Below are 24999 nucleotides of genomic sequence, written 5' to 3'. Positions count from 1 at the left end.
GAAATTGGTACAAACCCTCCGGAGTTATCACTGCCGTCTTCTGTACGCTGTCTTCACCCATCCGTACCTGCCAATACCCGGAGCATAGATCCAAGGTGGAAAATACTGTTGCCCCATGGAGCGATTCCAGAATGTCATGGACTAGGGGCATAGGATAAGCATCCACTCGGGTTTTAGCGTTTAGGGCTCGGTAGTCCACACAGAACCGATGTGATCCATCCCTTTCCGAACCAACACCACTGGCGAAGCCCATGGAGAAGACGATGGCTCAATTATGCCAGCCTGCAGCATCTTAGCCAGCTCTTTCCCTAATAATTTGAAGTTTTTGGGGAGAGGCTCTATAAACCCGATGTTTAATGGGCAACTCGCCAGTTGTATAAATAACATGGGAGACAATCTGAGTAGTCCCCAATTGGTCTGTCCATACTGATGGCCATCTACCTAACAATGGACGTACCTCTTCCGGTTGATTAATTATAAGTGGGTCCATGGCCTTGTCCAGGACCTCTGCCACCGCTAAATAAAACTGGGAGATGGGTTGGCCAAGCTCTTCCGATCCTTTTCTTCCAAACTGGAACACCCCACCCCCAGGCAAGCTATACTCTCCTCGAGAAGGGCAAATGGTCATCTGTGCAGCCATAATGGAGTCCAACCCTAGAAGTAAGGGCATGGTGAGGACGGTGGATGATCTCGTCAAACTGGGATCCATGGTGGAACGAGACTGGGCGGCTAAAAGAGGGTTTAGGCCGTCAAAAACAAAACCGGGGGAATCAACCAATACCGGTAATAAATACCAGAAGAAAGAGCCAATAGATGGTCAGCTAGCAACTGTGTTTGGTCAACCTTCCCTTCTGGTGGTTCCAGTTCAGCTGAGAGGCTTATGGGGAGAAGCCATAGTGGATACAGGGAGCACGTTTACCCTCATGCGCCTCAGTATGTGGCAAAAGATTAAGACCTCGGAGGACGAACTGACAGAGTCCACTTCGGTCAAGTTTATACTGGCGGATGGCAGAAGAGGGGTCGCATCTCGTGAAGTAATTTGGCGTGCCTTAGAGAACAGACTGCCTCGCTTAGCAGCCCTTGCTAAAGTCTACATTGCGTTGCTAAAGTCTACATTGAATTGAAGTGGAACGTTCGTTCTCAAAATATGGATCGGTGTTGTCACCACTGCGATATTCTCTGTTACAAGAAAACCTACGAGCTTACAGTGCCGTTTTCTTCAACAATAAATAAACAATAACTTCAGAAACGTTATTCGATAGTTTGTTGAAAATAATATTATGCCTACATATGTTTCAGCATCGTTTGCCTAAAGCAAATCTGTGGATTAAAATGTGCAGATGTGAACGCTTTGATATACCTATTTGATTAGTATTACGAATTATGGTTGATTATTATTAAGGATTAAGAATAAGAAAAATTGCATTTATTTTGCATGGGTTACGAATTAGTCTTATGGAGGTCTGGTACTGCCTTTGCCTCGCCGCGGTACGCCGCGGAATTTAAAAAAACATGCCGCGGAATTAACGATTTCTTGCCGCGGTAAATCGTGGGCCTTAATGATGAGTCAGTTGTTTCATCAAAACTGAATTTGCAACAAAACCTCAGAAGTTTGCTTTGCCAAAAAAAAGTGAAATCATGAAACTATGCAGTTTCATTACCATTGAAATTTACACTTTAGACCCAGGAGGAAATGTGTTGAAACCTCTGATATTTATAATTTATTTGTTTTTATTCTAGCGATTATTCAGAACTGTTGTATAACCGGAGAAAAAAAAAAAGTTCACCTCTGGCTAAATCTTATCTAATAACACCTAACTCCTCTGTAAGACTGAAGAACAGCTGCAATTCTGTCTCCACTGGGTTCCAGATGTTAGGCAACATCAATTTTAATCCACTCTTCCAGTGCACAATCTCGCAGTTTGGCCAGAGTGGTCAAAATAAGACTCATCAGACCAGATAACGTGTTTCCTGGTATCAACTGTAACCGTGCAGCTTTGTGAGCAATTGTTGGCAAGGGGTTCTTCTGTGGTACTCAGCTCCAGATATCCATAGCATGGTATTCTCTTCTGAGTATTCATTCAAAAATGGCTTGTTGTAGGCCTGCACTAACTGTCTGCAGGTGATGATGTACGCCACTGCGGGAAGACCCTTTGGATGGTGCACTTTGACACACCCACAAAGTTGGCAACTTCCTGTACATTGTGCCTTTTGTCATGGCCAGGTCTGTCATGCAACCCATTTTTGATAGAAAAATACCAAACGCACATGGCACACCACTGCTCCTTGTCACTCTACAAAGCCCATTGCACATGACACAGCATTTTGTAGGGTGATGTTCATACTGAGGTGTCTTCTGTTGATGTCTGACGTATGCATCACCTCTTATATGGGTTGTGTCTCATTTGTTCGCCATTGAGCGTTTGTATTATAGGGTTTTGAAGTAGAGAGAATCTGAGTTCTATTATGTTCTTTTTTTACCTGCATACAAAGTTAAATATCTGGTTACCTTACGCTTTTTTGTTTCAGTCACAGGCACAACTGTTCTAAATATTTTGCGTTTCACCATTTCCAAGGAAACCCGTCCCAAAATTGTTGGGACACACTCATTAGTGATGTCAAAAAAGCAACAGTATAACAACAACATTTATTTTTATAGCACATTTTCATACAAATGATGTAGCTCAAAGTACTTTACAAGATGAAGAAAGAAAAATATAAAAATAAGATTAGGCAATACTAAGTAGCAAGGAATAAAGTAATGTCTGATGGCCAGGAGGACATAAAAAAGAGGGCTGGAGAAAAACAAAACCAAAATCTGCAGGGGTTCTGAGGCTACAAGACTGCAAAGCCCCCACTGGTGTACAGGTCACTCCATTCATTCATTGGATATCTGAACTTGACGGCTAACAAACCATTTCTTAGTGAAAAATTAGCAATTTCCTGGTTTCAAATCTTTGCTCTCATTTTTTGACTCTGAAAATTGAATGTGTTTTATGCTTTGAATGAGGATATTTCTTACTCCTGGTTTTGACCTCAGCCCATCTTTGACTATCTCATCTTTCATTTTTTGGTCCTCTGTCTCTCTTTGGTTAGAATATTTAATATGCATAAATACATTTTTCACATACATTATCATCTCATTTGCAACCTTATTGGAAGTGCAACCCAATGCAGGAACTGCAATTCTCAATAGGCAACAGGAGTGTGCTGGGGCTGATGGGAGGACACTTTTATCATTGCACACAAAGTTTGAAAATATTCATTATTAAGCATACTTTATTAAGTTCAGGATCACTTGGAGGATGGAGCTGATCCTGAGAGTATCTGACATAAGACAGTGACCATCTGTGGTTGGGATAGCAGTTCATCACAAGGCACACTCAGACATTCACCCACGGTCACTCAGTTTAAAGTCTCAAATTGATGTTGGCTGCATGTCTTAGTGATGTGTGGGGGCTATGCAAAGTACCTAGAGAAGAACTCATGTGGATATGAGGACAACACGAAAATTCTCCTTGATTTCTCAATATATACATGATGTGAAGAATGTTATTTATTCTTTCATCACCTGGCATCGAAAAATGAGTTGACAGTTTGGGTACAGAGTATATTTTCTGTCTTTATCTTTGACAGTGAAAGTGAGAGAGGAAGAGCATGAAGCACTGAAAGGTGACGCATCTCTTCCTGTCAGTGTGTGGCTGGCTTTGTATCCGCTGCCTGGTCGCTTTGACGTTTCTGGGGAAATGGCATTTGAGATGTACACTTGTAAACCCTGCATTGGTCTCATAATGCAGAGTGTGACAGGACATGGTACCTGTGGACAGGTGACAGAGGTTGATTTTTAGTTTTGTTTTCATATAATATTCATTTTTTTATAACTCCTAATTTATTGCTACAGATGTTTGCTATGACAGAGAGATAGCAACCAAATGCATACGCATACACATACACAGACACACAGACGCTTGTCCTTTTATTTAGGTTTACCTGACACTCTTTAAAGTCTCCATATCCATAACCCTCTCTCCTTTGTGTTTTCTTCTCGAAGTCTGTACAATTTCTCTCCGTTCAACTTGATCCCCCCCCTAAAAAAAAATAAACAAACATTGCCTCCCTTATTTGTTCATCAGATTTCTCCATTTTCACTTTTATATTTGCTTTCTTTTAATTTCTTCCTTAGGCTTGACAAAATCTTACTGCATGCTTTTTCTGCTTTTTACCGCATGGCTACAGACTGTAATTTTATCTAAATAACCCAAGGCCTTGTCTTGTTACCCACACTAAGACTAGTGAACATTTTCTCGTTTCTTTGTGTAATATTTGCTATTGCATCCGCACAACAAAATGAAAGTACCAACAGTAACACCTACAGTGCACAGTGCAGTGCACTTGTCTGACTCCACTTTTTTGTTTTACATGTTGGTTTATTAACACTCACTCTGCTTTCTGCTCTTTTGTACTTGTATGTTACTTTGATCTGTTGAGGAAAAGCTGGTTAGGAAATGCTCCTCTTCTAACACTAGCTTGTCAATATTTTTCATATCCAACTTTCAAACCGGTAGGCTCCATTGCTTGACCTTCATGTAACGTATCGATGGACAGAAGCTGTCACTCCCCTTACTCTCTCTGTCATCGTACTTGGCAGATTACGATTAATCAACCCACCCACCGTCCTTCACAACATTTTATAATCTTGACAAATGAGATTAACTTGTATTTAGCTCCTTACTTCTGACTTCTTTTCATTTTCTTGAATTAAATTAATAATTCAATTCCGTATTATATGAGATAGTCTCCCATTCCCTTTATAATATTCTTTGGGAAACCTGAAATGCATTTTATTTGCTGATTTGCTATAATATCGGTGGTCAGTCCTTTTGATGTTTTACTTCTTTTAATTTTTTTAATTTTGACTAAAACCTTATATAATGCCATTCACTTTAAATGTCTTCAGCTATTTATAAGTTTCCTTTAATGTTTTGTTTCCTTCTTTATATCTTAGTACTCTGTTCTCCTTTTTAACGTTCTTTCATTTTTTTACCCTCCTCAATATCCTCATAAACCAAAATTCAATTTTCCACCTTATATTTTTAATTTCTCTCTCCTTCTTTTTGTCTTTTTTAAATCTACACACTTGCACCAACTCCATCCTTTTTCTTCCTCCCAGACCTTCTGTTTTCCAGCTCATGTTTTAGCCATCCTCATTTCCCACCATTCTCTCCTAACTTTATATCAGTTATTCAGTATTTTTGACCATCTACTGCTACTGGTACTTCTGTTTTGAGGGTTGTATTGCCGACCTTTTCTTCAGTTTTGGTTTTGGTTTCCTTCACGTACGATTGCTCAAGTGTGTCAACTTGTCTGCTTTCTTTGAGTGATGTGATGTATGTGGATATACAGTATATTGGTATGATCACATTGTGGGTGGATTTGAAACCAGTTCATTTTCTTGCAGGGATTTATTAGTCTTGAGAGAAAAAGGGGATGACCAGGAGGGGAAACATAAGCATGCAAAAAGTAAAAACCAAAAACCAGTCATCTCCAATGTCAATGCCCAAGTCAAGAAATGAAAGCAAAAGTCAGGCACAAAGGTAGATTTTTCTTGAAATATTCACAAACTCGGAGAGTGACGTGTTCAACATGGTGAATCTTATAGCAACACACTGATGACAACCAAGAAACTTCTGGAAGTGCGCACCGTAGTAATCAATGTGTTGCCATGATCACTGTGACACAAAACTGCAGCACCTAGTGAAAAATAGAATGCAGATGAAGAGATGTAAAATATTTTCAAAATAACTGAAAACAATTTATAGAATACAAATACATGCAAAAATCAGATTCAGCATCTCAAAAAAGTAATGGGAATAAATCATTAATAAAAAAGAAGTGTACAAAAATTTTGTAACATAACAGGATTGTACCAATGTGAAATTTGCATGTTCTTCTTCATTTCATTCCACAGTAGACATGGTGTTTGTTTGCTATTAGTTTTATTGCATGCAATAAGTTAATCCAGTGTGAGTGATGGCGTGTACATCAGTATATCTGATGTTGCATCCAAGTATAATCTTCAGCCTGTAACCATTGCCTCTATATAAGCTCCAACAATGTGTGACACATATAAGGTGAATTCAGAAAATGAGCAGAAGTTGGCATTGTGTATGCAAGTGTAACTTATGTTTCCTGCCACAAGTCATAAGAGGGCTCCTTACTCAAATTCAGCAAGGCTCCTTAACTAAAGTTTCTCTAGATCTTTGGAACAGCTTTTATTGTACATCTCGTGGCACATTTGGTGGCAGTCTCTGTTGATCCAGCCGACTTCAACGTACGTGCCAAGCACAACTATAATAGCCCTTTGCCAGCTTTAGACCGGACCAAGCATCCACATGCAATTCAGAATCTGCACTGCTACTTGTGTGAAGTTGATGTGTAAGTAGTTCTGTTCTTTACTTCTTTACTTTGGGAAGAAACACTCTGCATGTATCTATCTATCTATCTATCTATCTATCTATCTATCTATCTATCTATCTATCTATCTATCTATCTATCTATCTATATATCTATATATATATATATATATATATATATATATATATATATATAAAAATATAATGAAGGCTAAGGGGTGCCACAGAGCCCCAAATCCCAAGCATGAACATACAAACACAGTCCTGGGTTCAGATAAAAGAGGTTTTATTTCACAAATACCTTGTATAACAATTAAACAGTGTTTCTTCTTCCTTCTCTCTCTCTCTCTCTCTCTCTCTCCCCCCCTCACTGCACTGGTACTCCTCCAGTCAAATGTTTCCCATTTCCACTTCCATCTCCTACTTGCCTGGACAGGTATAACAGCCTCTAGACCCCTCCTATATCCTTTGATGAGTGTCTGGATTCTGGATGGAGGTATTTGTGACCATTCTTCCATACACTATCTCTCCAGTTCAGTAAATTTGATGGCTGCCAAGCATGGACAGCCTGCTTGAAATCATCCCATAGATTTATGATGATATTCAAGTCAGGAGACTGTGACGGCCATTCCAGAACATTGTACTTCTCCCTCTGTTTGAATGCCTTTGTAGATTTCAAACTGTGTTTTGGGTCATTTTCTTGTTGGAATATCCAACCCCTGCGTAACTTCAACTTTGTGACTGATGCTTGAACATTATCCTGAAGAATTTGTTGATATTGGGTTGAATTCATTTGACCCTCGACTTTAACAAGGGTCCCAGTCCCTGAACTAGCCACACAGCCCAACAGCATGATGGAACTTTCACCAAATTTGACAGTAGATAGCAGGTGTTTTTTTTGGAATGCGGTGTTGTTCTTCCGCCATGCAAAACGCTTTTTGTTATGACCAAATAACTAAATTTTTGTCTCATCAGTCCAAAGCACTTTGTTCCAGAATGAATCTGGTTTCTCTAAATGAGCATTTGCCTACAACAAGCGACTCTGTTTGTGGCGTGAGTGCAGAAAGGGCTTCTTTCTCATCACCCTGCCATACAGATGTTCTTTGTGCAAATAAGCTGAATTGTAGAATGATGTCCAGATACACCATCTGCAGCAAGATGTTCTTGCAGGTCTTTGGTAGTGATCTGTGGGTTGTCTGTAACCATTCTCATAATCCTGTGCATATGCCGCTCCTGTATTTTTCTTGGCCTGCCAGATCTCAGATTAACAGCAATTGTGCCTGTGGCCTTCCATTTCCTGATTATATTCCTTACAGTTGAGACTGACAGTGAGATAGCTTTTTGTAGCCTTCCCCTAAACCATGACACTGAACAATGTTTGCTTTCAGATCTTTTGAGAGTTGCTTTGAGGATCCCATGCTGTCACTCTTTAGAGGAGAGTCAAAGGGACGCACAACTTGCAATTGACCACCTTAAATACCTTTTCTCATGATTGGACACACCTGTCTATGACGTTCAAGGCTTAACGAGCTAATCCAACCAATTTAGTGTTGCAAGTAATCAGTATTGAGCAGTTACATGCATTCAAATCAGCAAAATGACAAGGGTACCCAAATTTTTGCACAGCCAGTTTTTCACATTTGATTTAATTTCATACAACTAAATACTACTTCACTAAAATCTTTGTTCGGAAAACGCCCCAGTACTCAGATGTTCCTAGGAAATGAAAGACATATCACTGTTACCTTTTTTTTTGAAAGTAGAGTAAACTTTTTCATATTACTGTATATATATATATATATATATATATATATATATATATATATATATATATATATATATATATATATATATATATATATATATATATACTGTATGTGTGTGTTTTGAAAACAAGGTTCCTAAATTTGCTTAATCCAATGGGTCACAGGGTGGTGTGTGTGTGTGTGTGTCTGTGTGCTGTGGCAAGTGGCTGGGGGTGGTACCCAGAAGGACTGCAGGAGGGCTTACGCCTCCTCCAGACCACGAGGGGGTGACCGCCCAGGTGGCTTTGAGAACCACGGAAACAGAGCTTAGAAGCTCAACCCTATAGGGGCCAGTGGTTACCAACAGGGGGCACCCAGATGCCTGAGGAGTCCTGGCCCTCAGCACTTCCTGGGGGAAGAAGATCAGGGACAGCCGGAGTGCTTCCGGGTGCACAGCCGGCACTTCCACCACACTAGGGAGTGCTGGCAGTCGCTCATTGGGAGGCACTTGGAGCATATCTGGGTGGGTATAAGAGGGGCCGCCTCCCTCCATTCGATGGCTGGAGTCTGGTGAGGAGAAGGACAGAGCTCCTTCCAACTTTAAATGCTGCTCTGTGTGAAGCTCTATCACATTGACCTGTCTTTGCTGGTATTGAATTATTGTCTTTTCGCAAAAAGTGAAACAATACAATAAGATATTTGAATGTCCTTAAAGAAAGCAACTAACATAGTAAGAGAGCACTTTCCAGTTGTTCTGCTCAGATTTAATGTCTGTTGCTCGATTTCTTTCAGTGGGCAAAAGGCAAAACACTGCAGCAGCTGCAATAAGTGCATCTCTGACTTTGACCATCACTGCAAATGGCTGAACAACTGTGTTGGTGGAAGAAACTACTGGTAAGGCTGGCTTCTTTATTTATTTTAACCTACTGTTTCTGCTGAAATGTTGATTTGAAAGACATCGCTCATCAGTCTCTCTGATACTTCCGGGTCAGTACTTCTTTCCTTACAGTTGGACAATATGCAGCACTACAGGTAAACCCGTTGATCATTGGTAGTTTTATAGTCAACTACCCCAGTAATCTAATGAGATTGAATTTATCAACAGTATTTTTGCTTTGTGCTCACCTCCCCCCACCCGCCCATAACCTATTGTCTATGAGAGAGGAGCGAAAGATTTAAATTTGTCAAAAATTTTAATCTCCAGTTTTTGACGGATCTTGATGTTTTAGGGTCCCCTGGTACCGAAAACATCGATATCTCAATGATGGGTGTGTGTCTGTGTGTCACAGTTCCTTGAGGATGGTCTAGTGCTAAAACGGCTGGATGGAAAAATACTAAACTCGAAATTTAAGCCTGTTATGAAATGATGATGTGCTGATTCGTTTTTTGAGACGAATCGTGCAAGAGAAAGAGGGACTCTAGGGGAACCTTCAAATGAATTTTTGTTAATATCGCGAGAATTATGGCAAATACCATAATTCTGCAAATAATGATGAATTCTTTTTCTCAATAGCTATCGTAATGACCAATTTTATGATCAGAAAGATCAGCATCAGAGCGGTGAATAATTACTGAAATGATATAGAATAGTTCAGGTAACTTGGTTCCTAGGGCTAAAGCCTACTGACGCTCATGTCCACATTTTTTTCTTTACATTTTTTCTTATGTTTAATTCTTGCGGTGTTAAACCTTTGCATTAAAGTTTTATGTGCATTTTGGGTGTAGTAAAATCCTCTGTCGCTTATCTCAGTGTCAACCCAATAGGTAAGCTACCACATTCTTCATTATTCTGACCCCATTTTTGGTTTGATCCCGTTTTTTTAGAATCAACTTTTAGATTTAAAAAAAATATTTTTTTGCTTTAATGATAGGTACGCACAGTAATTGATTTACATTTTATGTATTTAATGATAGGTATGTAACTCATTACCCTACTTAGTTCACAAAGTTTATATGTATTTCTTAACAATGTGTATACTACTACAGTATTTTAAATTAGTTACAATATTCTCCCTGACAAAGAAACAGGGCTGCAAAATGCATAAGCCATTGTGGAGGATGGCCGAGACCCTTACCTGGCAGGGACCGCTTGGTAATGGAAGGACCGGGGGAGAGAGCATGCACAGGGCATTATCTCTTTTGGAGTGCTAGATGGCATCCCACCAGGGTTGCAGTGGTGTCCTGGATTCCCACAGGGCTCCATGGGAGTTGGAGTTCACTACAGGCCTTTTGGGTTCTCTGGAGGGTGACTAGAGGGTGTTGTAGGAACTCTGAAGCCCTACTTTGTCGCACTTCCACCTCACTCCGAAGTGCTTCTAGACCATACTGACGAGCAGGTACAGGATAAAAGAAGCCCATTGCCACTGGTCCAGGAGCCAGCATTAGGAGGTCGAGGACAAATCTTGCCAGGAGGAGTGGAGGTAGAAGAACAGAATGAGAAAGAAGTCCTGTGTGCTGTTTATTTGACTATGCACATATGCTATGCTGTTTAGGTGGGAAACAATTGGGAAGACTTTCCACTGGTCAAATAAAAAAATGTGTGTTGTGCTTGAACTTGTGCCTGCCTTCAGTCTGTGTCGGGTTTGGGGAGCGGGTGCACCCCCTGGTGGCAACACTGTCTATTCATTCCTTATAAACTATGAATGGCCGACTTCGAATTCTGCTCAGAACTAAAAAATGTCAGCATTTACCTCCAGCATTTACTCAGTTGAGGTTCTATATACCATACTGATCCTCCTTACAACATCTGGATTTTTGTTGATTACTTCCATGCGTGTTTTTCTAGTTTTCTCATTTGCTGTTTTCACAATTATATAGGTATACCTTATTTTTTTTATGTTAGTATTTTATCAGTTCTAGTATTTATAGTTTATTTTTTTATATTAATTTTATTTGCTGTTCTACCATGATCTGTACACAGTGGTTCTAGAATTTCCTGTATTCCTGCGATAAAGGACTACTCCTCTCAAAAATGATTTTTTTTAAATGTTACTTACCACATGTGGTTTGTGGTGATGACAGCAAATATTTTTTTTTTATTTCATGTTTAATGCAGAAAGGAAGTAACAAAATAATACTTTAATGAACAGAGGGCAGTGACCAATGCTAGACAACAGCAAACGGTATCAAAATGTCCATAAAAAAGAAACTTCATGTTACTCGCGACACATAGCCTACTTTCAAGTCACCGAGTTGTACAATCAAAGAATGCAAAATGTATGCATTTTTTGCTAAAAATATTGTTACATTTATTCTTCCAGTAAAACAAAAGTAGCCCAAAATCAAGAAGGTCTTTTACAATGGGTCACATTTTTTAATTTAAGACAGGACTCTTGGCCAATGTATTAAGGGTAGAATCGGGTTTAAATAAGTTCTAAAACTAGATTAAAAGAGCCCAATTAAGCAAATTACATAAGAACATTATACTCTTTCATTTATTGATTGAGGAAAATTATCCAGTGTTACATATTTGTGTGTCTAAAAAGTTTGTGAAGGTTTGCTTTCAGTAACTGATGTGACCCCCTTGAGTGCATACTATTCTGAACTTCATGCTAGCTGGCTAGATCTCCTCTGTGTCGACCCTAAGCAGTTTAGATGATCCTGCTTCTGTTTGCTCCTAATGAAAGCCTCTTCTTTCCCTTTTCAAATTATTTAATCAGTTTAAGAGGGTCACTTGCTAATGGCTTCACAAACTCATCATTTATCAATCTATCAATTATTTGTATTTTTCCTTACAGTATTTTTAATAACAGTTCTTTCTAGATTTCCTTAATGGCTGTACCAGTATGACATTATTGCACAGATAAATGTATGTGTATGTGTAGTGACTTTGTTTAGGGTTAACCTAAAGTTATTGTATAGGTGTACAGGTACTGGTGAGTGACATCACTATGGCACTGTTTTCTTTAAAATCTATTACAGAAAAGAATGATCAGGTTTTCATAATGTTTTTTTTTCCAGTGTTTTGCGTTATTTGTGTATGTGTTTTGTGAATTGATTACTTTTCTTTCAATCAATCACAATTTCCTTTTGTGTTCCCTTTTATTTATTTATTTTTTTGCTTTTGGAGTCTTGTGTTTTCAGTATGGTAGTATTTTGTTTGGGCTCACTAGCAGATAGTTAATGAGGCAGGAACTTCCTATAATCTGATAGAACATGCACGTTCTTGAAGATTACGTTAGGCTGCAGCAGTTCATTTCCATCCACTGATTCTGGTATCACCCTGAAAGAGTCACTCATCCAGCTAGCGGTTCTGTTACAGTTTTGTGAAAATGTATGGAATAAGTGTGAAGCATGTGCCACTTTGGAAGAGAGTGTCAAATAATAACATAACCCTAAGAAACATATGACTGTGTCTCTGTCTTTTTCACCATCAGCTGGTCCTGTTTACATTCTTACAATAATCTTTGGATATGTCTTCTGTTCTAGCACTTACATTGGATAAATCGAGGATATCTGCAAAAGAAATCAGCCCCAAAGATTTTTCTTTTGTTTTGTTTTTAGGTTTTTCTTCAGCACAGTAGCCACTGCTGTCTTTGGAATCTTCATGATGGTGGTCATTAGCTTTTATATTTTTATTGAACACTATGTGAACCCCAGCGAACTGCGGACTGCTCCTCAGTTTCAAGGTGTGTTTTTCTAAACGTATATAAAGTTTGAGGATACATCCGTGATTTGTGAAATTACTCCACTCTAAGCTGAACTATGAATGGTGCACCGTAATGTTCTCTGAAGAAAGTATTTAATTTTTGCTGCATTTTATTCATTGTGCTTTTGATAGTATAATTATTTTGCAGTGCAACAGTAGCGTTCTTTTAGGTTTATTAACAGCTGCTTCTTTTGTACTTTTTCTTACTTTAAGTTTTTTTTTTTGGCTTTCCCTGGCAGGTATTTGTGACAACACAACGTGGTTAGCGTTCCTCCCTCTGACCCCCATTGAAACGGGCTCAGCAGGGATTCTGGTGGCAGCATTTTTCACCTTCTTTTTAGGAACTGCTTCACTGCTGCTGCTAGGCCATTTGCTTGGGTTCCATATTTATTTATGTAAGTAAAACTTTTATCTTGTTTTCGCCGCAAGCCCCACATAGAACTGCTGTGATGGAATGCATTGTATGTAAATTGGCTGGTGATGGACATTACAAAAAATTAAATGCTGAAATATTACCTTATGTTTGGCTTCACTTGGAATTTTGAAAATATTGTATGCACTGAAATATGCACATTTTTCCAAGACAGTCTTGTCACCGGCTCCTCGCTTGTGTCCACAAATGTTTATATGCAACTCCAGCAGTGATGATTCCACTTCAGGCACCTTTGAGTACTTGGCATCATGAGATGACCAATTTACTGACATCTTGCATAGTAAATAATTTGCAGTCTGTATGCAGCTGGTATTCATGGTTGTCTATTAGGTCTGTCTGACAAATTCATTTTTATTTTTCAGTATAGATATTGGTACACAGTCATATTGTATTTAAGTCATTTTCAAATGAATTTGATCAATCAAAGAGCCAAATATCTGTAATTTAGTCACTTTTACCTACAGTCTCAATGTAGCTTTAGTAGTCTGCAGCAACATATTGAGTCAAACACAGATGGTATGGACTGTTCGTCTTAAGTGTTCTGTAGCATTGCTTTGAGATTTGGGGGGTGGCGTTGCAGATAAAGTGACAGGGGAGAGACCTCTGGTCCTGCGGCCATCTAATGAGAATGTTTGTTCAGAAGTAGTGTTTAGCTAACGTTGTTTAAGGCATTGGTCTGTAAATTACAAGCTTTTTAGCTCTAACTCTACCGCTGACTTAATTTCAGACTCTGAGGAAATCAATGAGCTCCCGTTGTAGCTTAGAGTCATTTTTTAATCATGAAAAGATATGAGATTTGAATTTCTTCCTATAATTAAAAACTGAACTGGACCTTGTTGACTGAATGTACCTTATCTACTAGTGTCATGTCTGCTATCAGTGCTTACACGTTGCTAGTATAATATAGGAATACTAGGGTGTTCCCTCCTGCTTGTTTTGCTTGCCAACCCCTTTGCTCACTTCGTTTGCCAGCCACTTCGCATCTCTGCCACTCACGTTGTGAAAAGGGAGGCTGAATGCACCCCAAGGAGATGTGGTCGCTCCTCCGAAACCCCCTCTTAAATGGTAGTGAAACTTCCCTAATCTATACTAATAAAAGGCAAAGCCCTCACTCACTCACTGACTCACTCACTGACTCATCACTAATTCTCCAACTTCCCGTGTGGGTGGAAGGCTGAAATTTGGCAGGTTGATTCCTTACAGCTTCCTTACAAAAATTGGGCAGGTTTTATATTGAAATTCTACGCGTAATGGTCATAACTGGAAGCAGTTTTTCTCCATTTACTGTAATGGAGATGAGCTTCAACGCCGTGGGGGCGGAGTTTCGTGTGACATCATCATGCCTCCCACGTAATCACGCAGTACATAGAAAACCAGGAAGACCTCAAAAAAGCGCTCAAGAAAACATGCATTATATAATTGAGAAGGCAGCGAAACAATAAGAAGCGAGCGAGTGACATATACAACCATATTCATGAGTTCTGCTACTTCGGAAACAAAGCACGATGTAAACCTACACTTTAAATTAAGTTCATAGACAGGCTGCCGCTGGCGTTTGTAATTTAGTGCCTGCCCATATAAGGCCGTCCGTCAGCGGCAATCCAATAGCAAACTGCCACTAAATATTCACAGGTTAAGGACTGTGCTTATGCAGAGGAAGATGAGATGGTCAGGGTGGTGTTTGGTACAAACTCAGCGAAACTGCGAGAGAAAGTTTTAAGTGCCAGGACTAAGGTAACATTAAATACAGCCATGGACATAGCACGAGATGGCACCAGCACAGCTGGGAACCTTCGATGCATGTACACCGAGTGGCTCACGTGAACTGACGCAGTGCACAGATAAAAGGCAACAGTTCCAAAGAGCTGAACAAAACCAGAATTACACAATTGAAAAGGCAGCAAAAATATGAAGCGTCTCATACATACAAGCATATTCATAAATCCAACTACTGCGGAAACAAAGCACACGTTGGAAAAAGTCAATGTCCCGCTAATGGAAGACAGTGTAAAAAAAACCCGTGCATGCAGTGTGTCAGGTCTCAGATAAAGAAGAAGACGAGCTGTTTATTGATGCAGTAAGAAACGAATCGATGAATGAAACCTGTCATCTTTACAACGATTGACAAACACGGAATGTAACTTGAACACAACACATCCTACAAATACAAACCTGATTGAAAGAAATAATGATAATCAAATCCTTGATGACAGCAACACTCAGTAACACTCACAAAACAAATACTGTATATTGACAGTCATTTCGTTATTTTAAAATGTTCCCTTTTCTTTTCTACGTTTTTTAACACACTACTTCTCCGCTGCGATATGCGGGTATATATATATATGTATATATATATAACCCGATCTACATACTCAAATAATGGATACTTTATTCGCCATCAATGATTGTTTTGGTAAAGCCATACTCAGTGTATTCATTAGATGAACGGTAAAAAAGTAAGAGCGAGGGAGGATGACTTATTGAGGCATGCAGGCTGTAGTGCGTCAACTCTATCTGAATTGCGCGATCACATTTGAAAAATATATCTTTTCAAGTTCTATTTAGTCCATATGTGTCAAACTCAAGGGCCGCGGGCCACATCCGGCCCGGCGTGTAATTATATCAGGCCCGCGAGATCATTTTATATACTGTATTATTGTTATTAAAGCCCGGGTATATGAAGCGCTGGTAACACAATAAACTACAGATCCCATAATGCAGCGCTTCAGCTGCCTTGCCGAACACTAACCGCGTTAATCAAGTCTACCTTATGATGCTGCAAGTTATTGCGAAGCTACAGTTATTGCGCACTGAGTTTGCACGGCGCTTTGGTGACTTTGAAGAACAAAAAAAGTCCGTCTACATGCGGCTCGAACCTTGTGCATGTTTGGTAGCACATATCTGTGTGAGAAGCTCTTCTCAGTGATAAAGACTAACAAAACAGCACACAGGAGTCGCCTCACTGATGAGCACCTGCAATCCATCCTGAGAATCTCCACAACACAGAACCTCACACCAAACAGAAACGAACCTGTGGCCAAAAAAAGATGCCAGGTGTCCAGCTCTAAAATGACATATGAGCAAAGACAACTGAATGATTTGATTTGTTATTGCACGTAAGAGCGGAGTCAACGTTTTAACAAACAGCGTATTGCACTGATACGAAATAGCTGTGTGTGTATATATGTAGATATGTATGTATATGTATATATATATATGTTTATATATGTGTGTGTGTATGTATGTATATATATATATGTGTGTGTATGTATGTATATGTGTGTATATATGTGTGTGTATGTATATATATGTGTGTATATATGTAGATATATATGTATGTATATATGTGTATATGTATAGATATGTATAGATATGTATATATATATATGTTTATGTGTGTGTATGTGTGTGTGTATATATATATATATATATATATATATATATATAACAACAACACTCATCACTCACAACAGTGACAAAACAATTACATTGACAATCAGGTTACGTTATTTTCAAAATGTTTCCTTTTCTTTTCATTGCTTCTTTAACACACTACTTCTCCGCTGCGAAGCGCGGGTATTTTGCTAGTAGATATATAAAGATTAAAAAAAAAAAAAAAAACAAATGTCTAAATCAATGTTTCTTAAATCTTGCCTTTCTTAGAGTCTTCATGGCCCAGTCCACAATGACTATCAGACATTCATAGCATCTTGGGGTCATGTTATAGTTGCCCCTTGGAGAATTGCTGCTGACAGTCAATGTGGAGCAATGATGATCACTTAAACAACCTGCAGTAACAAATTGTGAGACACTTCACAAACCATATGTGAACCTTTTCCATTTAATACAGAGGCGAGTCGCAACACAAAAGGTGGCAAACCACAATTCATTTTAGGTCCCAACTCATAGGTTAAGAATCTATCCTATAAATGAAGGCTATAAAAAAAATTGCAAGAAAAATGGAATCATGACACAGTGACTGGTGTTGCTAACAAAGAGTTCCCAAAAAATGATAATTAGTCAAGACTGAATCTTTTTTTGTTGATGAAATATGCAGAAAGTAATTTTTTCGTTGATCTCTTACTAAGATTACAATGAATGGTCGTGACTGAGCATGACAAGTTTCAACAATAGAGCCTCTACTTTCTTTACATTCTATTAGTCCTTCAGCCACATTTATTGTGTGAACAACCAAAACTGTCTGCTGTCACTCATAGGGTCTTATGGTACAATTTTCAAATTCTTGTAAAGACAGTGTGCGTATTGTTGTGGTAGAAATGGGGGTGTGTAGATGTCATTTTGTAAAGAGGTATTTTCCTTTTTGTGCAGTAATAAAGAAGATGAGTACTTATGAGTATATAATAAAACAACGAAGCATTGTGACTGCACGGGGACAGGATGGATATCCGGAATCATCACGGTCCACCCCAGTTGGTGCACTCTCTCTAGAGGTAAGAACATTGATTGTGTTGAGATTGTACATTGTTACCAAGTTTGCTTAAGTTGCTTCCTTTTAGTCATTCCCACATGTCCATAACCAATGCCATGTTTTATGATGTTCCTCATGTTCCCTTTTCTGATCTTTTATTGTAATATTCCAATCAGTTAATGTTAATATTCAGAACCATTCAATTTGTTCAATTTAGTGTAATGCTGACTTCAATGTAATGGGATGAGCTCCTTTACTGCATGATTCTAATCTCTTAACATCTTAGAAAGATCTGTTGGTTCCACTTTTTAGGAAAACACTAACCCAATACAGTTCTCCAGAGTCACCCTTATCCAATAAGCCTTATTTCAGCTGTTATTGTCATAGAATCAGATGCTGAGTTGCCTCATGGGTTACATTGACTTCTGCCTTTGTTTGATCAAAGTTTTCAATCAGACCTTCATCCTGGGTTCCATATTTATACCTTTCTTCAATAGGTTCTGTGTTTCTTTGATTCTAAGCCAATTCGGTGGTTTAAATATGTCGGTGATGTCTTCTTTATGTTCTTTTAGCGCCCTTACAGATAAGATGGCTTGTTTGTTTTTTATGGTTAAAGGCATTTGTTCTTTATAATATACCCAACATCAAACTTACAGATATAAATGTTATATGCTATATATAACCTCACAGGTGGTGCAGTGGTAGTGCTGCTGCTTTGCAGTAAGGAGATTGTGGGTTCACTTCCTGGGTCCTCAATGTGTGGAGAGTGTTTTGAGTAGTAAGAAAAGCACTATATAAATGTAAAGAATTATTATTATTATAGTCTCATCGAAAATGTCTTGCTTTCACACAGACCCTAAACCTTGGGTTTTTTGCTATGTAGGAACATATACTCCAAACTGTAGTAATATATAGCACTTTGACAGAATCGTCAGCCATGGCATTCCATAGGCAGTTGGGGTATCAGCCACTGTTGCAACCTTGCTCATATAGTGCTGTTTGTCCCAAGACTACACTATCCACAGGCAATATTGAGGATGTCTCCTCTCACCTCTACTGACCTAGACTTAATTAATGAGCCAGGTGAGAAACCACAGCGGCAAAGCTGATCTGTTCTATTCAATATAATTTAAGTGTGGTACCATAAGCAGATACACAGGCCAAAGTACTACACAAAGTATGCAACTTTGGCTCTTGTAGCTGAAGCTGTATTAAGATGATCTTCATTTTCTGTCCAGATGGCAAATTTCTTAGTTTCTCGAATTTCTCTAGAGACAGATTCATTGCTTGTTTATGCCATTCTCAGATGGAAAAGAAGACAACCCTGTAACTAGATTTTTTTTAACATCTTCTATTAAGCATGTCCATCCCAGGAGTACTGAGTTATTTTAAACTTTAAAAATACTCAGTAAATAATTAATATTCAAATACACCATCTAAAATGGTTAAACCTTTTGTAAAATAGAAAAACTCACAATCAATTGTTAAACCTTAACCAAGTCAAGCAAGAGTGCTAAAACAAAGACTAATTGTTAACATGTTGACTGTTGCAATGAAAGTAAAATAGGTAACTTTGTTCCTGATGCCAATGTAAAATCAGTGTGTTATTTTGATATACTAATTAAATTAATTTTATTTGGAGCAAAACTCACAATTGAAGTGTATTTTCTCTAAACAAATCTCTATGCATTACCGTATAGTTGGTGCATGGGACTGAAAATCCTTTGTACAAAGTACATGCCAGCTGCATGATAACCAATGCGAACCGTGGTCTCCTTACTACAAGGCAGCAGCACTATTCTAGCATACCATGCCAGCCCTGCAATTGAATGTCGCAGTTTCCATTTGTAACTAGTAATGGTGAGATGCTAATTGTTGTTGAGAAATATTCAGATGGGTGTGGTTTCTCATATGTAAATTGTCTGTCAGTCATTTTCTAAACCGTTTTGTCCTGAACAGGTTCACGAGGGGTGCTGGAGCTAATCCCAACTAGCACACGGCACAAGGCAGGAACAAACCCTGGAGAGGGCACCATTCTATCGTAGGGCAAACACACACACACACCAACCACACAGACACTACGGCCAATTTAGTTTCATCAATTAACCTAACTTGCATGTCTTTGGACTGTGGGAGAAAATGGGAGCACCAGGAGGAAACCCAAGTAGATACATGGAGAACATGCAAACTCCACATAGTGAGACCACCATGCCGCCCATATGTACATTTTTTTTCTGAAGAAAAAAAAAAAGTTATCCAAAATATGGCTAATAAGAAAAAAAACTAACTGAAAGTGAAATAATCTGTTCTGTGATACCATATTTTTTTTTTCATTCTTATTTTAGACACAAGCTATTTACATATTTTACTGACAAATATGCTTGAATTTGATGTTACGGCCCCATATACGATTTACGAGAAAACTCATATGTCTATAGATGACATTCTTCCACATCCAATACTCTGAAAGATCACTTCTTCTTCTTGTTTTCTGTCTGCCTTTCTCTCTCTCTCACACTTTGGTAGAAATCAGCCTCATTTCAGAAGAGGCCAATAAAATGTATTGTTATGATGATTTCTTTATTTGGCAAACAGAGGAAACCATTGTGTATGATCACTATTTACCTGAGCCTTTTCCCCCTTTAAATATAGAAACCAAACTTTTACATCAGGATGTAACATTCAGCTGAAATCTATATGGTAGTTTTTTTTAACAATATCTTTTACCAGAATCATTATCTAACCATACATAAGCTGTTGCTATAATCACGATGCATGAACATATCCCATTTCAAGTTGTCACAATTATTATGCAACTCGATCATCTTTGTTTGGATGAAATTGTCTATTTCCAATTTCCTAGTCTAATGGAATGGTGGCATTGTGTGATAAATCCTAATTTGAGTACTTCTAGGAACTGTTCGTTTATTTTTCGAACATTTGAGAACATTTTTGACATAATTTATTATTTTATCATTTAGATAGATAGATAGATAGATACTTTATTAATCCCAAGGGGAAATTCACCTAATCCCGCAGCAGTATACTGATACAAAAAAAAAAAATAAAATAAAAAACAATATTAAATTAAATAGTAATTAAAATGCATGTAAAAGCAGACAATAACTTTAAATAATGTTAGCATTTACTCCCCCGGGTCATCTGCAGCATCTTATTGCAGATAATAATAATAATCATTTGATGGCAATGGTCCCATAGTGCCATTTTGGAACATTGTTTGCCATCATTTTGTGAAGCTGTCTCATAGCTGCCAGCCACTGTTGCAAAGCTTGTTCCTGTACACGTGTGTAATGTTACAGCCAGAGTCTTTTCTCTGGCTTATGTTTATTTTCTGGATTTTTGTTTTCTTATTTTTAAATTCTTATTTTTCATATTTTTACTGCATTTGTGTTATGTATGTTTATAATTTGGTATTTATGTACTGTGTTCCCAAGTTTTAATATGTTCCTTGAGTTCTGTGATTGGAGATCTAAGAGGTGGAACCACTATGATATCACACCAGAGGGACAGCTTCCATCATATTGCCAATAAAACTTTCAAAAGTTCATTATTGCAAGTGCTGTTTTCTGACTTTGTGAATTTCTTGATTTGTTTTGTATTCTGAATATTGGATTACAGATTGGCCTTAAATTGCCTCTTTTTTTTAGTTTTTCTTTTTGTTTCTTGTGATAAACTCTTAATTTACAAAGATTCTTGTGTAGAACGTGTCTGTTCAGCCTAAAGGTAGACAGTAATCCTCTTTCATGAAGGGCGTTTTGTATATTTTGGAACTATTTTAAGTATTTTATGGCTATCTTTCCATTTCTGGGCTTGTTAGGTCAAACGTCTACCAGTAGTAGTTGGGGCTGGCTGCCTGGGGTAAGGCCTTATCTGGGTATGTCAGTGAAGGTCCTGTGCTTCTCTGAGGGACATCGTAGGCCTCACACCCCTTTATGCCATGTTTGTAACTCTGATTTACAACAATGTGAAGTGAAGGCCTCTTAATAGTGATTATGTCACCCTGGGTTAGTCACCTGTGCACTGGATTGCAATAAATATCCATTTGGAAGATTAGCTTTAGTTAGGGAAATGATTATTATTCAGTTTTAATGAGCTATTCTTTTGTATTATTTTCATTGTAATTTCAATTTTCTGTTTTAGTTTAGATGTTGGGTTTGATTACATCATTTGCCATATTTAACTCCAGGGTGTTCCCTTCTCTTACAAAACCTTTGTCTGTTCCATAGGGTTATTTATTTATTTATTTATTTATTTATTTATATTTCCTGATCATTCTTTTTGTTCTCTAATAAATAATTTAAATATCCACACTATCTGGTGTTCATAATGTTTTGATTTAGCTCTCAATGTTCTTGTGGTTTATTCAATATTTGGCTGGATTTAATGGACATCTTTGGACTTTAGCAGACAGCAAACCCAGTTGCTATTTTATGATTAGTGTACTATAAATTATAGATTGGATTATTTCTTTGTCATCTTATGCCAAGGTGTTTTTTTGAAAGGCTCTTTCAAAGGGGCTCACACAGCAGTACAATCCCCAAAGTTTGTGGATTGTGTTTGACTTAAGCAGAAACCAAAGGCTACCTTTAAAGGAAAGACATTTCTGTTGAAGTAGAATATAATGGGTCTTTAGATGTCTGATATTAAATACTTAGGAACTTACCTAGATAACAATCTTAACTGGAATACAAATACAAAAAAATGATTCTCTAAATGCAACCAGCACTTATTTCTCCTCCATAAAGTCAAACTATTTAAAGTAGACAAGGACCTCATGTTGTCCTTTAATCGCAGTCTGATTCAGTCTGTTATCTCTTTCAGTTTCATTGCCTGGTTTAATAGTCTGACGAACCAAAACTCAAAAAAGCTCCAGCAGATTACAAAGTATGCAGCTAAAGTTATTGGAGCTGATGTAGATGATTTGACTCGTGTGTGTCAGAGGGCAATGTTAAAGAAACTGGAAATCATCTCAACTGATGACAGTCATCCATTACATGTAGAACTAAAGTTCAGTACATCAGGAAGGATAGTCACTTTGAAAACCCACACAAATCGCTCCAGAAACTCCTTTCTTCCTAGTGCCATACGACTTTTTGATAAGAAATATCAGAGATAATGATTAAGTTTTTGATATATATCCTGTAACCTTTTTTTTTTGGTGTAAATATGTATTATCTAACTGCCTTACCTTAACCTTTCTTGTTTCTGTTTGTCTGTTTTATTTCATTCTGTCTGTTATTAGATACAACTGAGAAGGCAAATTTCATGTTTTCTTGTGTAAACATTACTAAATAAAGAAACCTTAAACCTCATGTTGTTTAAATGTGCTCCTCCTCTACCTCTCTTTGAACCCAGAACTTGACGGAAGTATTGCCTGTTGGACTGTCCACTCATTATGGCCACAGGACGTCATCTTAATTGAATCTCACCTGTGAACGATTCTGTCTATTAGGGATAGCAAAGTCCCTTTCACTATGTCGTTAGTCAGCTGGTTGTACTGAAGAGTGTTTGTGGTCTTCCAAAATCTAAACCATTTTGACAACGTTTAGTGGAGTTGGCTTGCATTAAGTGTTTGCTAGTATGGTAGCTTGGCTTTTCTTTTAGAGAACATGTACATCTGAAGAAGGCTTCTGGCTCAGGAGTAGCCTAAAATATAAGAGTGAAAGAGCTTGTAGACATGCTTGGGTCTAAATAATATATGCAATTAATGAATGTACCTTTGTAGCATTGTGGTGATAGCACAGGACAAAATATTTGTTCTAATGCGGATATCATTTCCCAAAACAAAACAGGTCCCAATGTCTGTTGAGACGGCCATTGATTGTGATGCACCCTTATCTGCCAGATCCAGGTTTGTACGCTAGCACAGCGATATTTCTACATGCAAATTGCACACAATAAATGAAAACAAATTACACATTTTGTTTTTTTGTTTTTTTTTTATTTCTGCAGTGCCTTTAAGTATCGAGATAGCATGCAAGTTTCAGCACGACAGTCAAATAGCACCTATATGGAGGTAAGTATTTCATACTGGCATGGTTCCTCAAAGGAGGGTATTGGCACAGTGCACTTCTTCAGGGCAAACTCCTTTCAGGCATTGCTTTTTTGGGATGAAGTTCAACCAAGTAGAATCATATTAATATTAATATTATCTATTAAGAGTATGCTCGGCTCACTCTGACTTGTTTTCTGTTGTTAAATTTTTTTAAATATTTTATTGTTAATAACATTGGTGACATCATTGCTTTTTCATTGTCATCCATCAGGTCTTATGTAGTGAAATGGTTCACTTCAAATTGTTTGGAGATCTTTTTAATTACTTTCCCAGAATCAAAGACATCTATAACCTTCTGTCTGAAGTCCTCAGAGAGCTCTTTTGATCAAAGCATGGTGATAACACACACTTTACTAACAAAGAGCAAATCAAACTAAATGTCTGAGGTTGTAATAAGACGGGTGCAGACAAAATTCTTTCTAATGATGTTCTAATCATTTGATTCTAATTTTAGGTATATGAGGTAGTGATAAATGTAAGGGTAGACTTACTTTTTCCACAGGGAAAAAAAAAATTAATTATATAATTGATTACAAAATGTAAATGTTGCATGATATTTGTTATATCGCCTTTATAGAGATACTGTTTAAATGAAGATCAAATCTTGATATGTCCACATATGTTAAAAATAAAAAGGTTTCACATTTGCACAAAAGAAAACAATCTTTAGCTATTGTACATTACTTCCTGCACAATCTGTATGTAAATGATTAAAAAAGAAAGATGGGAATGGGATGTACTGTAAAATAAACAAAGTTTATTTGCGCTGCCAGTGTCTGTGGCTTTACTCCTGACGTCCAGCGCTGGTTTAGTGCTGCCGCACCACCACTTACTTACTGACTGAGCTCCACAAGAAGAATCCATCCATCCATCATCTAACCCGCTATATCCTAACTACAGGGTGACGGGGGTCTGCTGGAGCCAATCCCAGCTAACACAGGGCACAAGGCAGGAAACAAACCCCGGGCAGGGCTTCAGCTCACCACAGGGCGCACACACACACACACACACCAAGGACAATTTAGAATCGCCAATACACCCAACCTGCATGTCTTTGGACAGTGGGAGGAAACCGGAGTACCCAGAGGAAACCCATGCAGACACGGGAGAACACTCAAACTCCACACAGTCTAACTGCGAGGCAGCAGCACTACCCACTGCACCACCATGCTGCCCTACAAGAAAAATCTAAAGCTTTCATTTTTTCTTTTTGTTTTTGTTTTTTCCCTGAGGAGACTTCTAGTCCTCTTGC

General features: G+C 38.1%; 1 protein-coding gene across 3 annotated transcripts in view; it reads left to right on the top strand.

Annotated features, from left to right (window-relative positions):
• The window catches only part of zdhhc11 (zinc finger DHHC-type containing 11), a 78071-nt gene that overhangs the window by 45600 nt on the left and 7472 nt on the right, over positions 1 to 24999 (top strand). For all 3 annotated transcript variants that reach the window (XM_039737365.1, XM_039737364.1, XM_039737363.1), the window contains exons 3-9: positions 6257 to 6435; positions 8951 to 9052; positions 12662 to 12786; positions 13046 to 13201; positions 17572 to 17693; positions 23485 to 23543; positions 23645 to 23708. In XM_039737365.1, the coding sequence (XP_039593299.1) occupies positions 6257 to 6435; positions 8951 to 9052; positions 12662 to 12786; positions 13046 to 13201; positions 17572 to 17693; positions 23485 to 23543; positions 23645 to 23708 (807 nt within the window). The remainder of the gene's footprint in view (positions 1 to 6256; positions 6436 to 8950; positions 9053 to 12661; positions 12787 to 13045; positions 13202 to 17571; positions 17694 to 23484; positions 23544 to 23644; positions 23709 to 24999) is intronic.

The sequence above is a fragment of the Polypterus senegalus genome, chromosome 15 (assembly GCF_016835505.1).
Source record: "Polypterus senegalus isolate Bchr_013 chromosome 15, ASM1683550v1, whole genome shotgun sequence".
Classification (NCBI taxonomy): domain Eukaryota; kingdom Metazoa; phylum Chordata; class Cladistia; order Polypteriformes; family Polypteridae; genus Polypterus; species Polypterus senegalus.
This window is presented reverse-complemented; position numbering and strand designations above follow the sequence as displayed.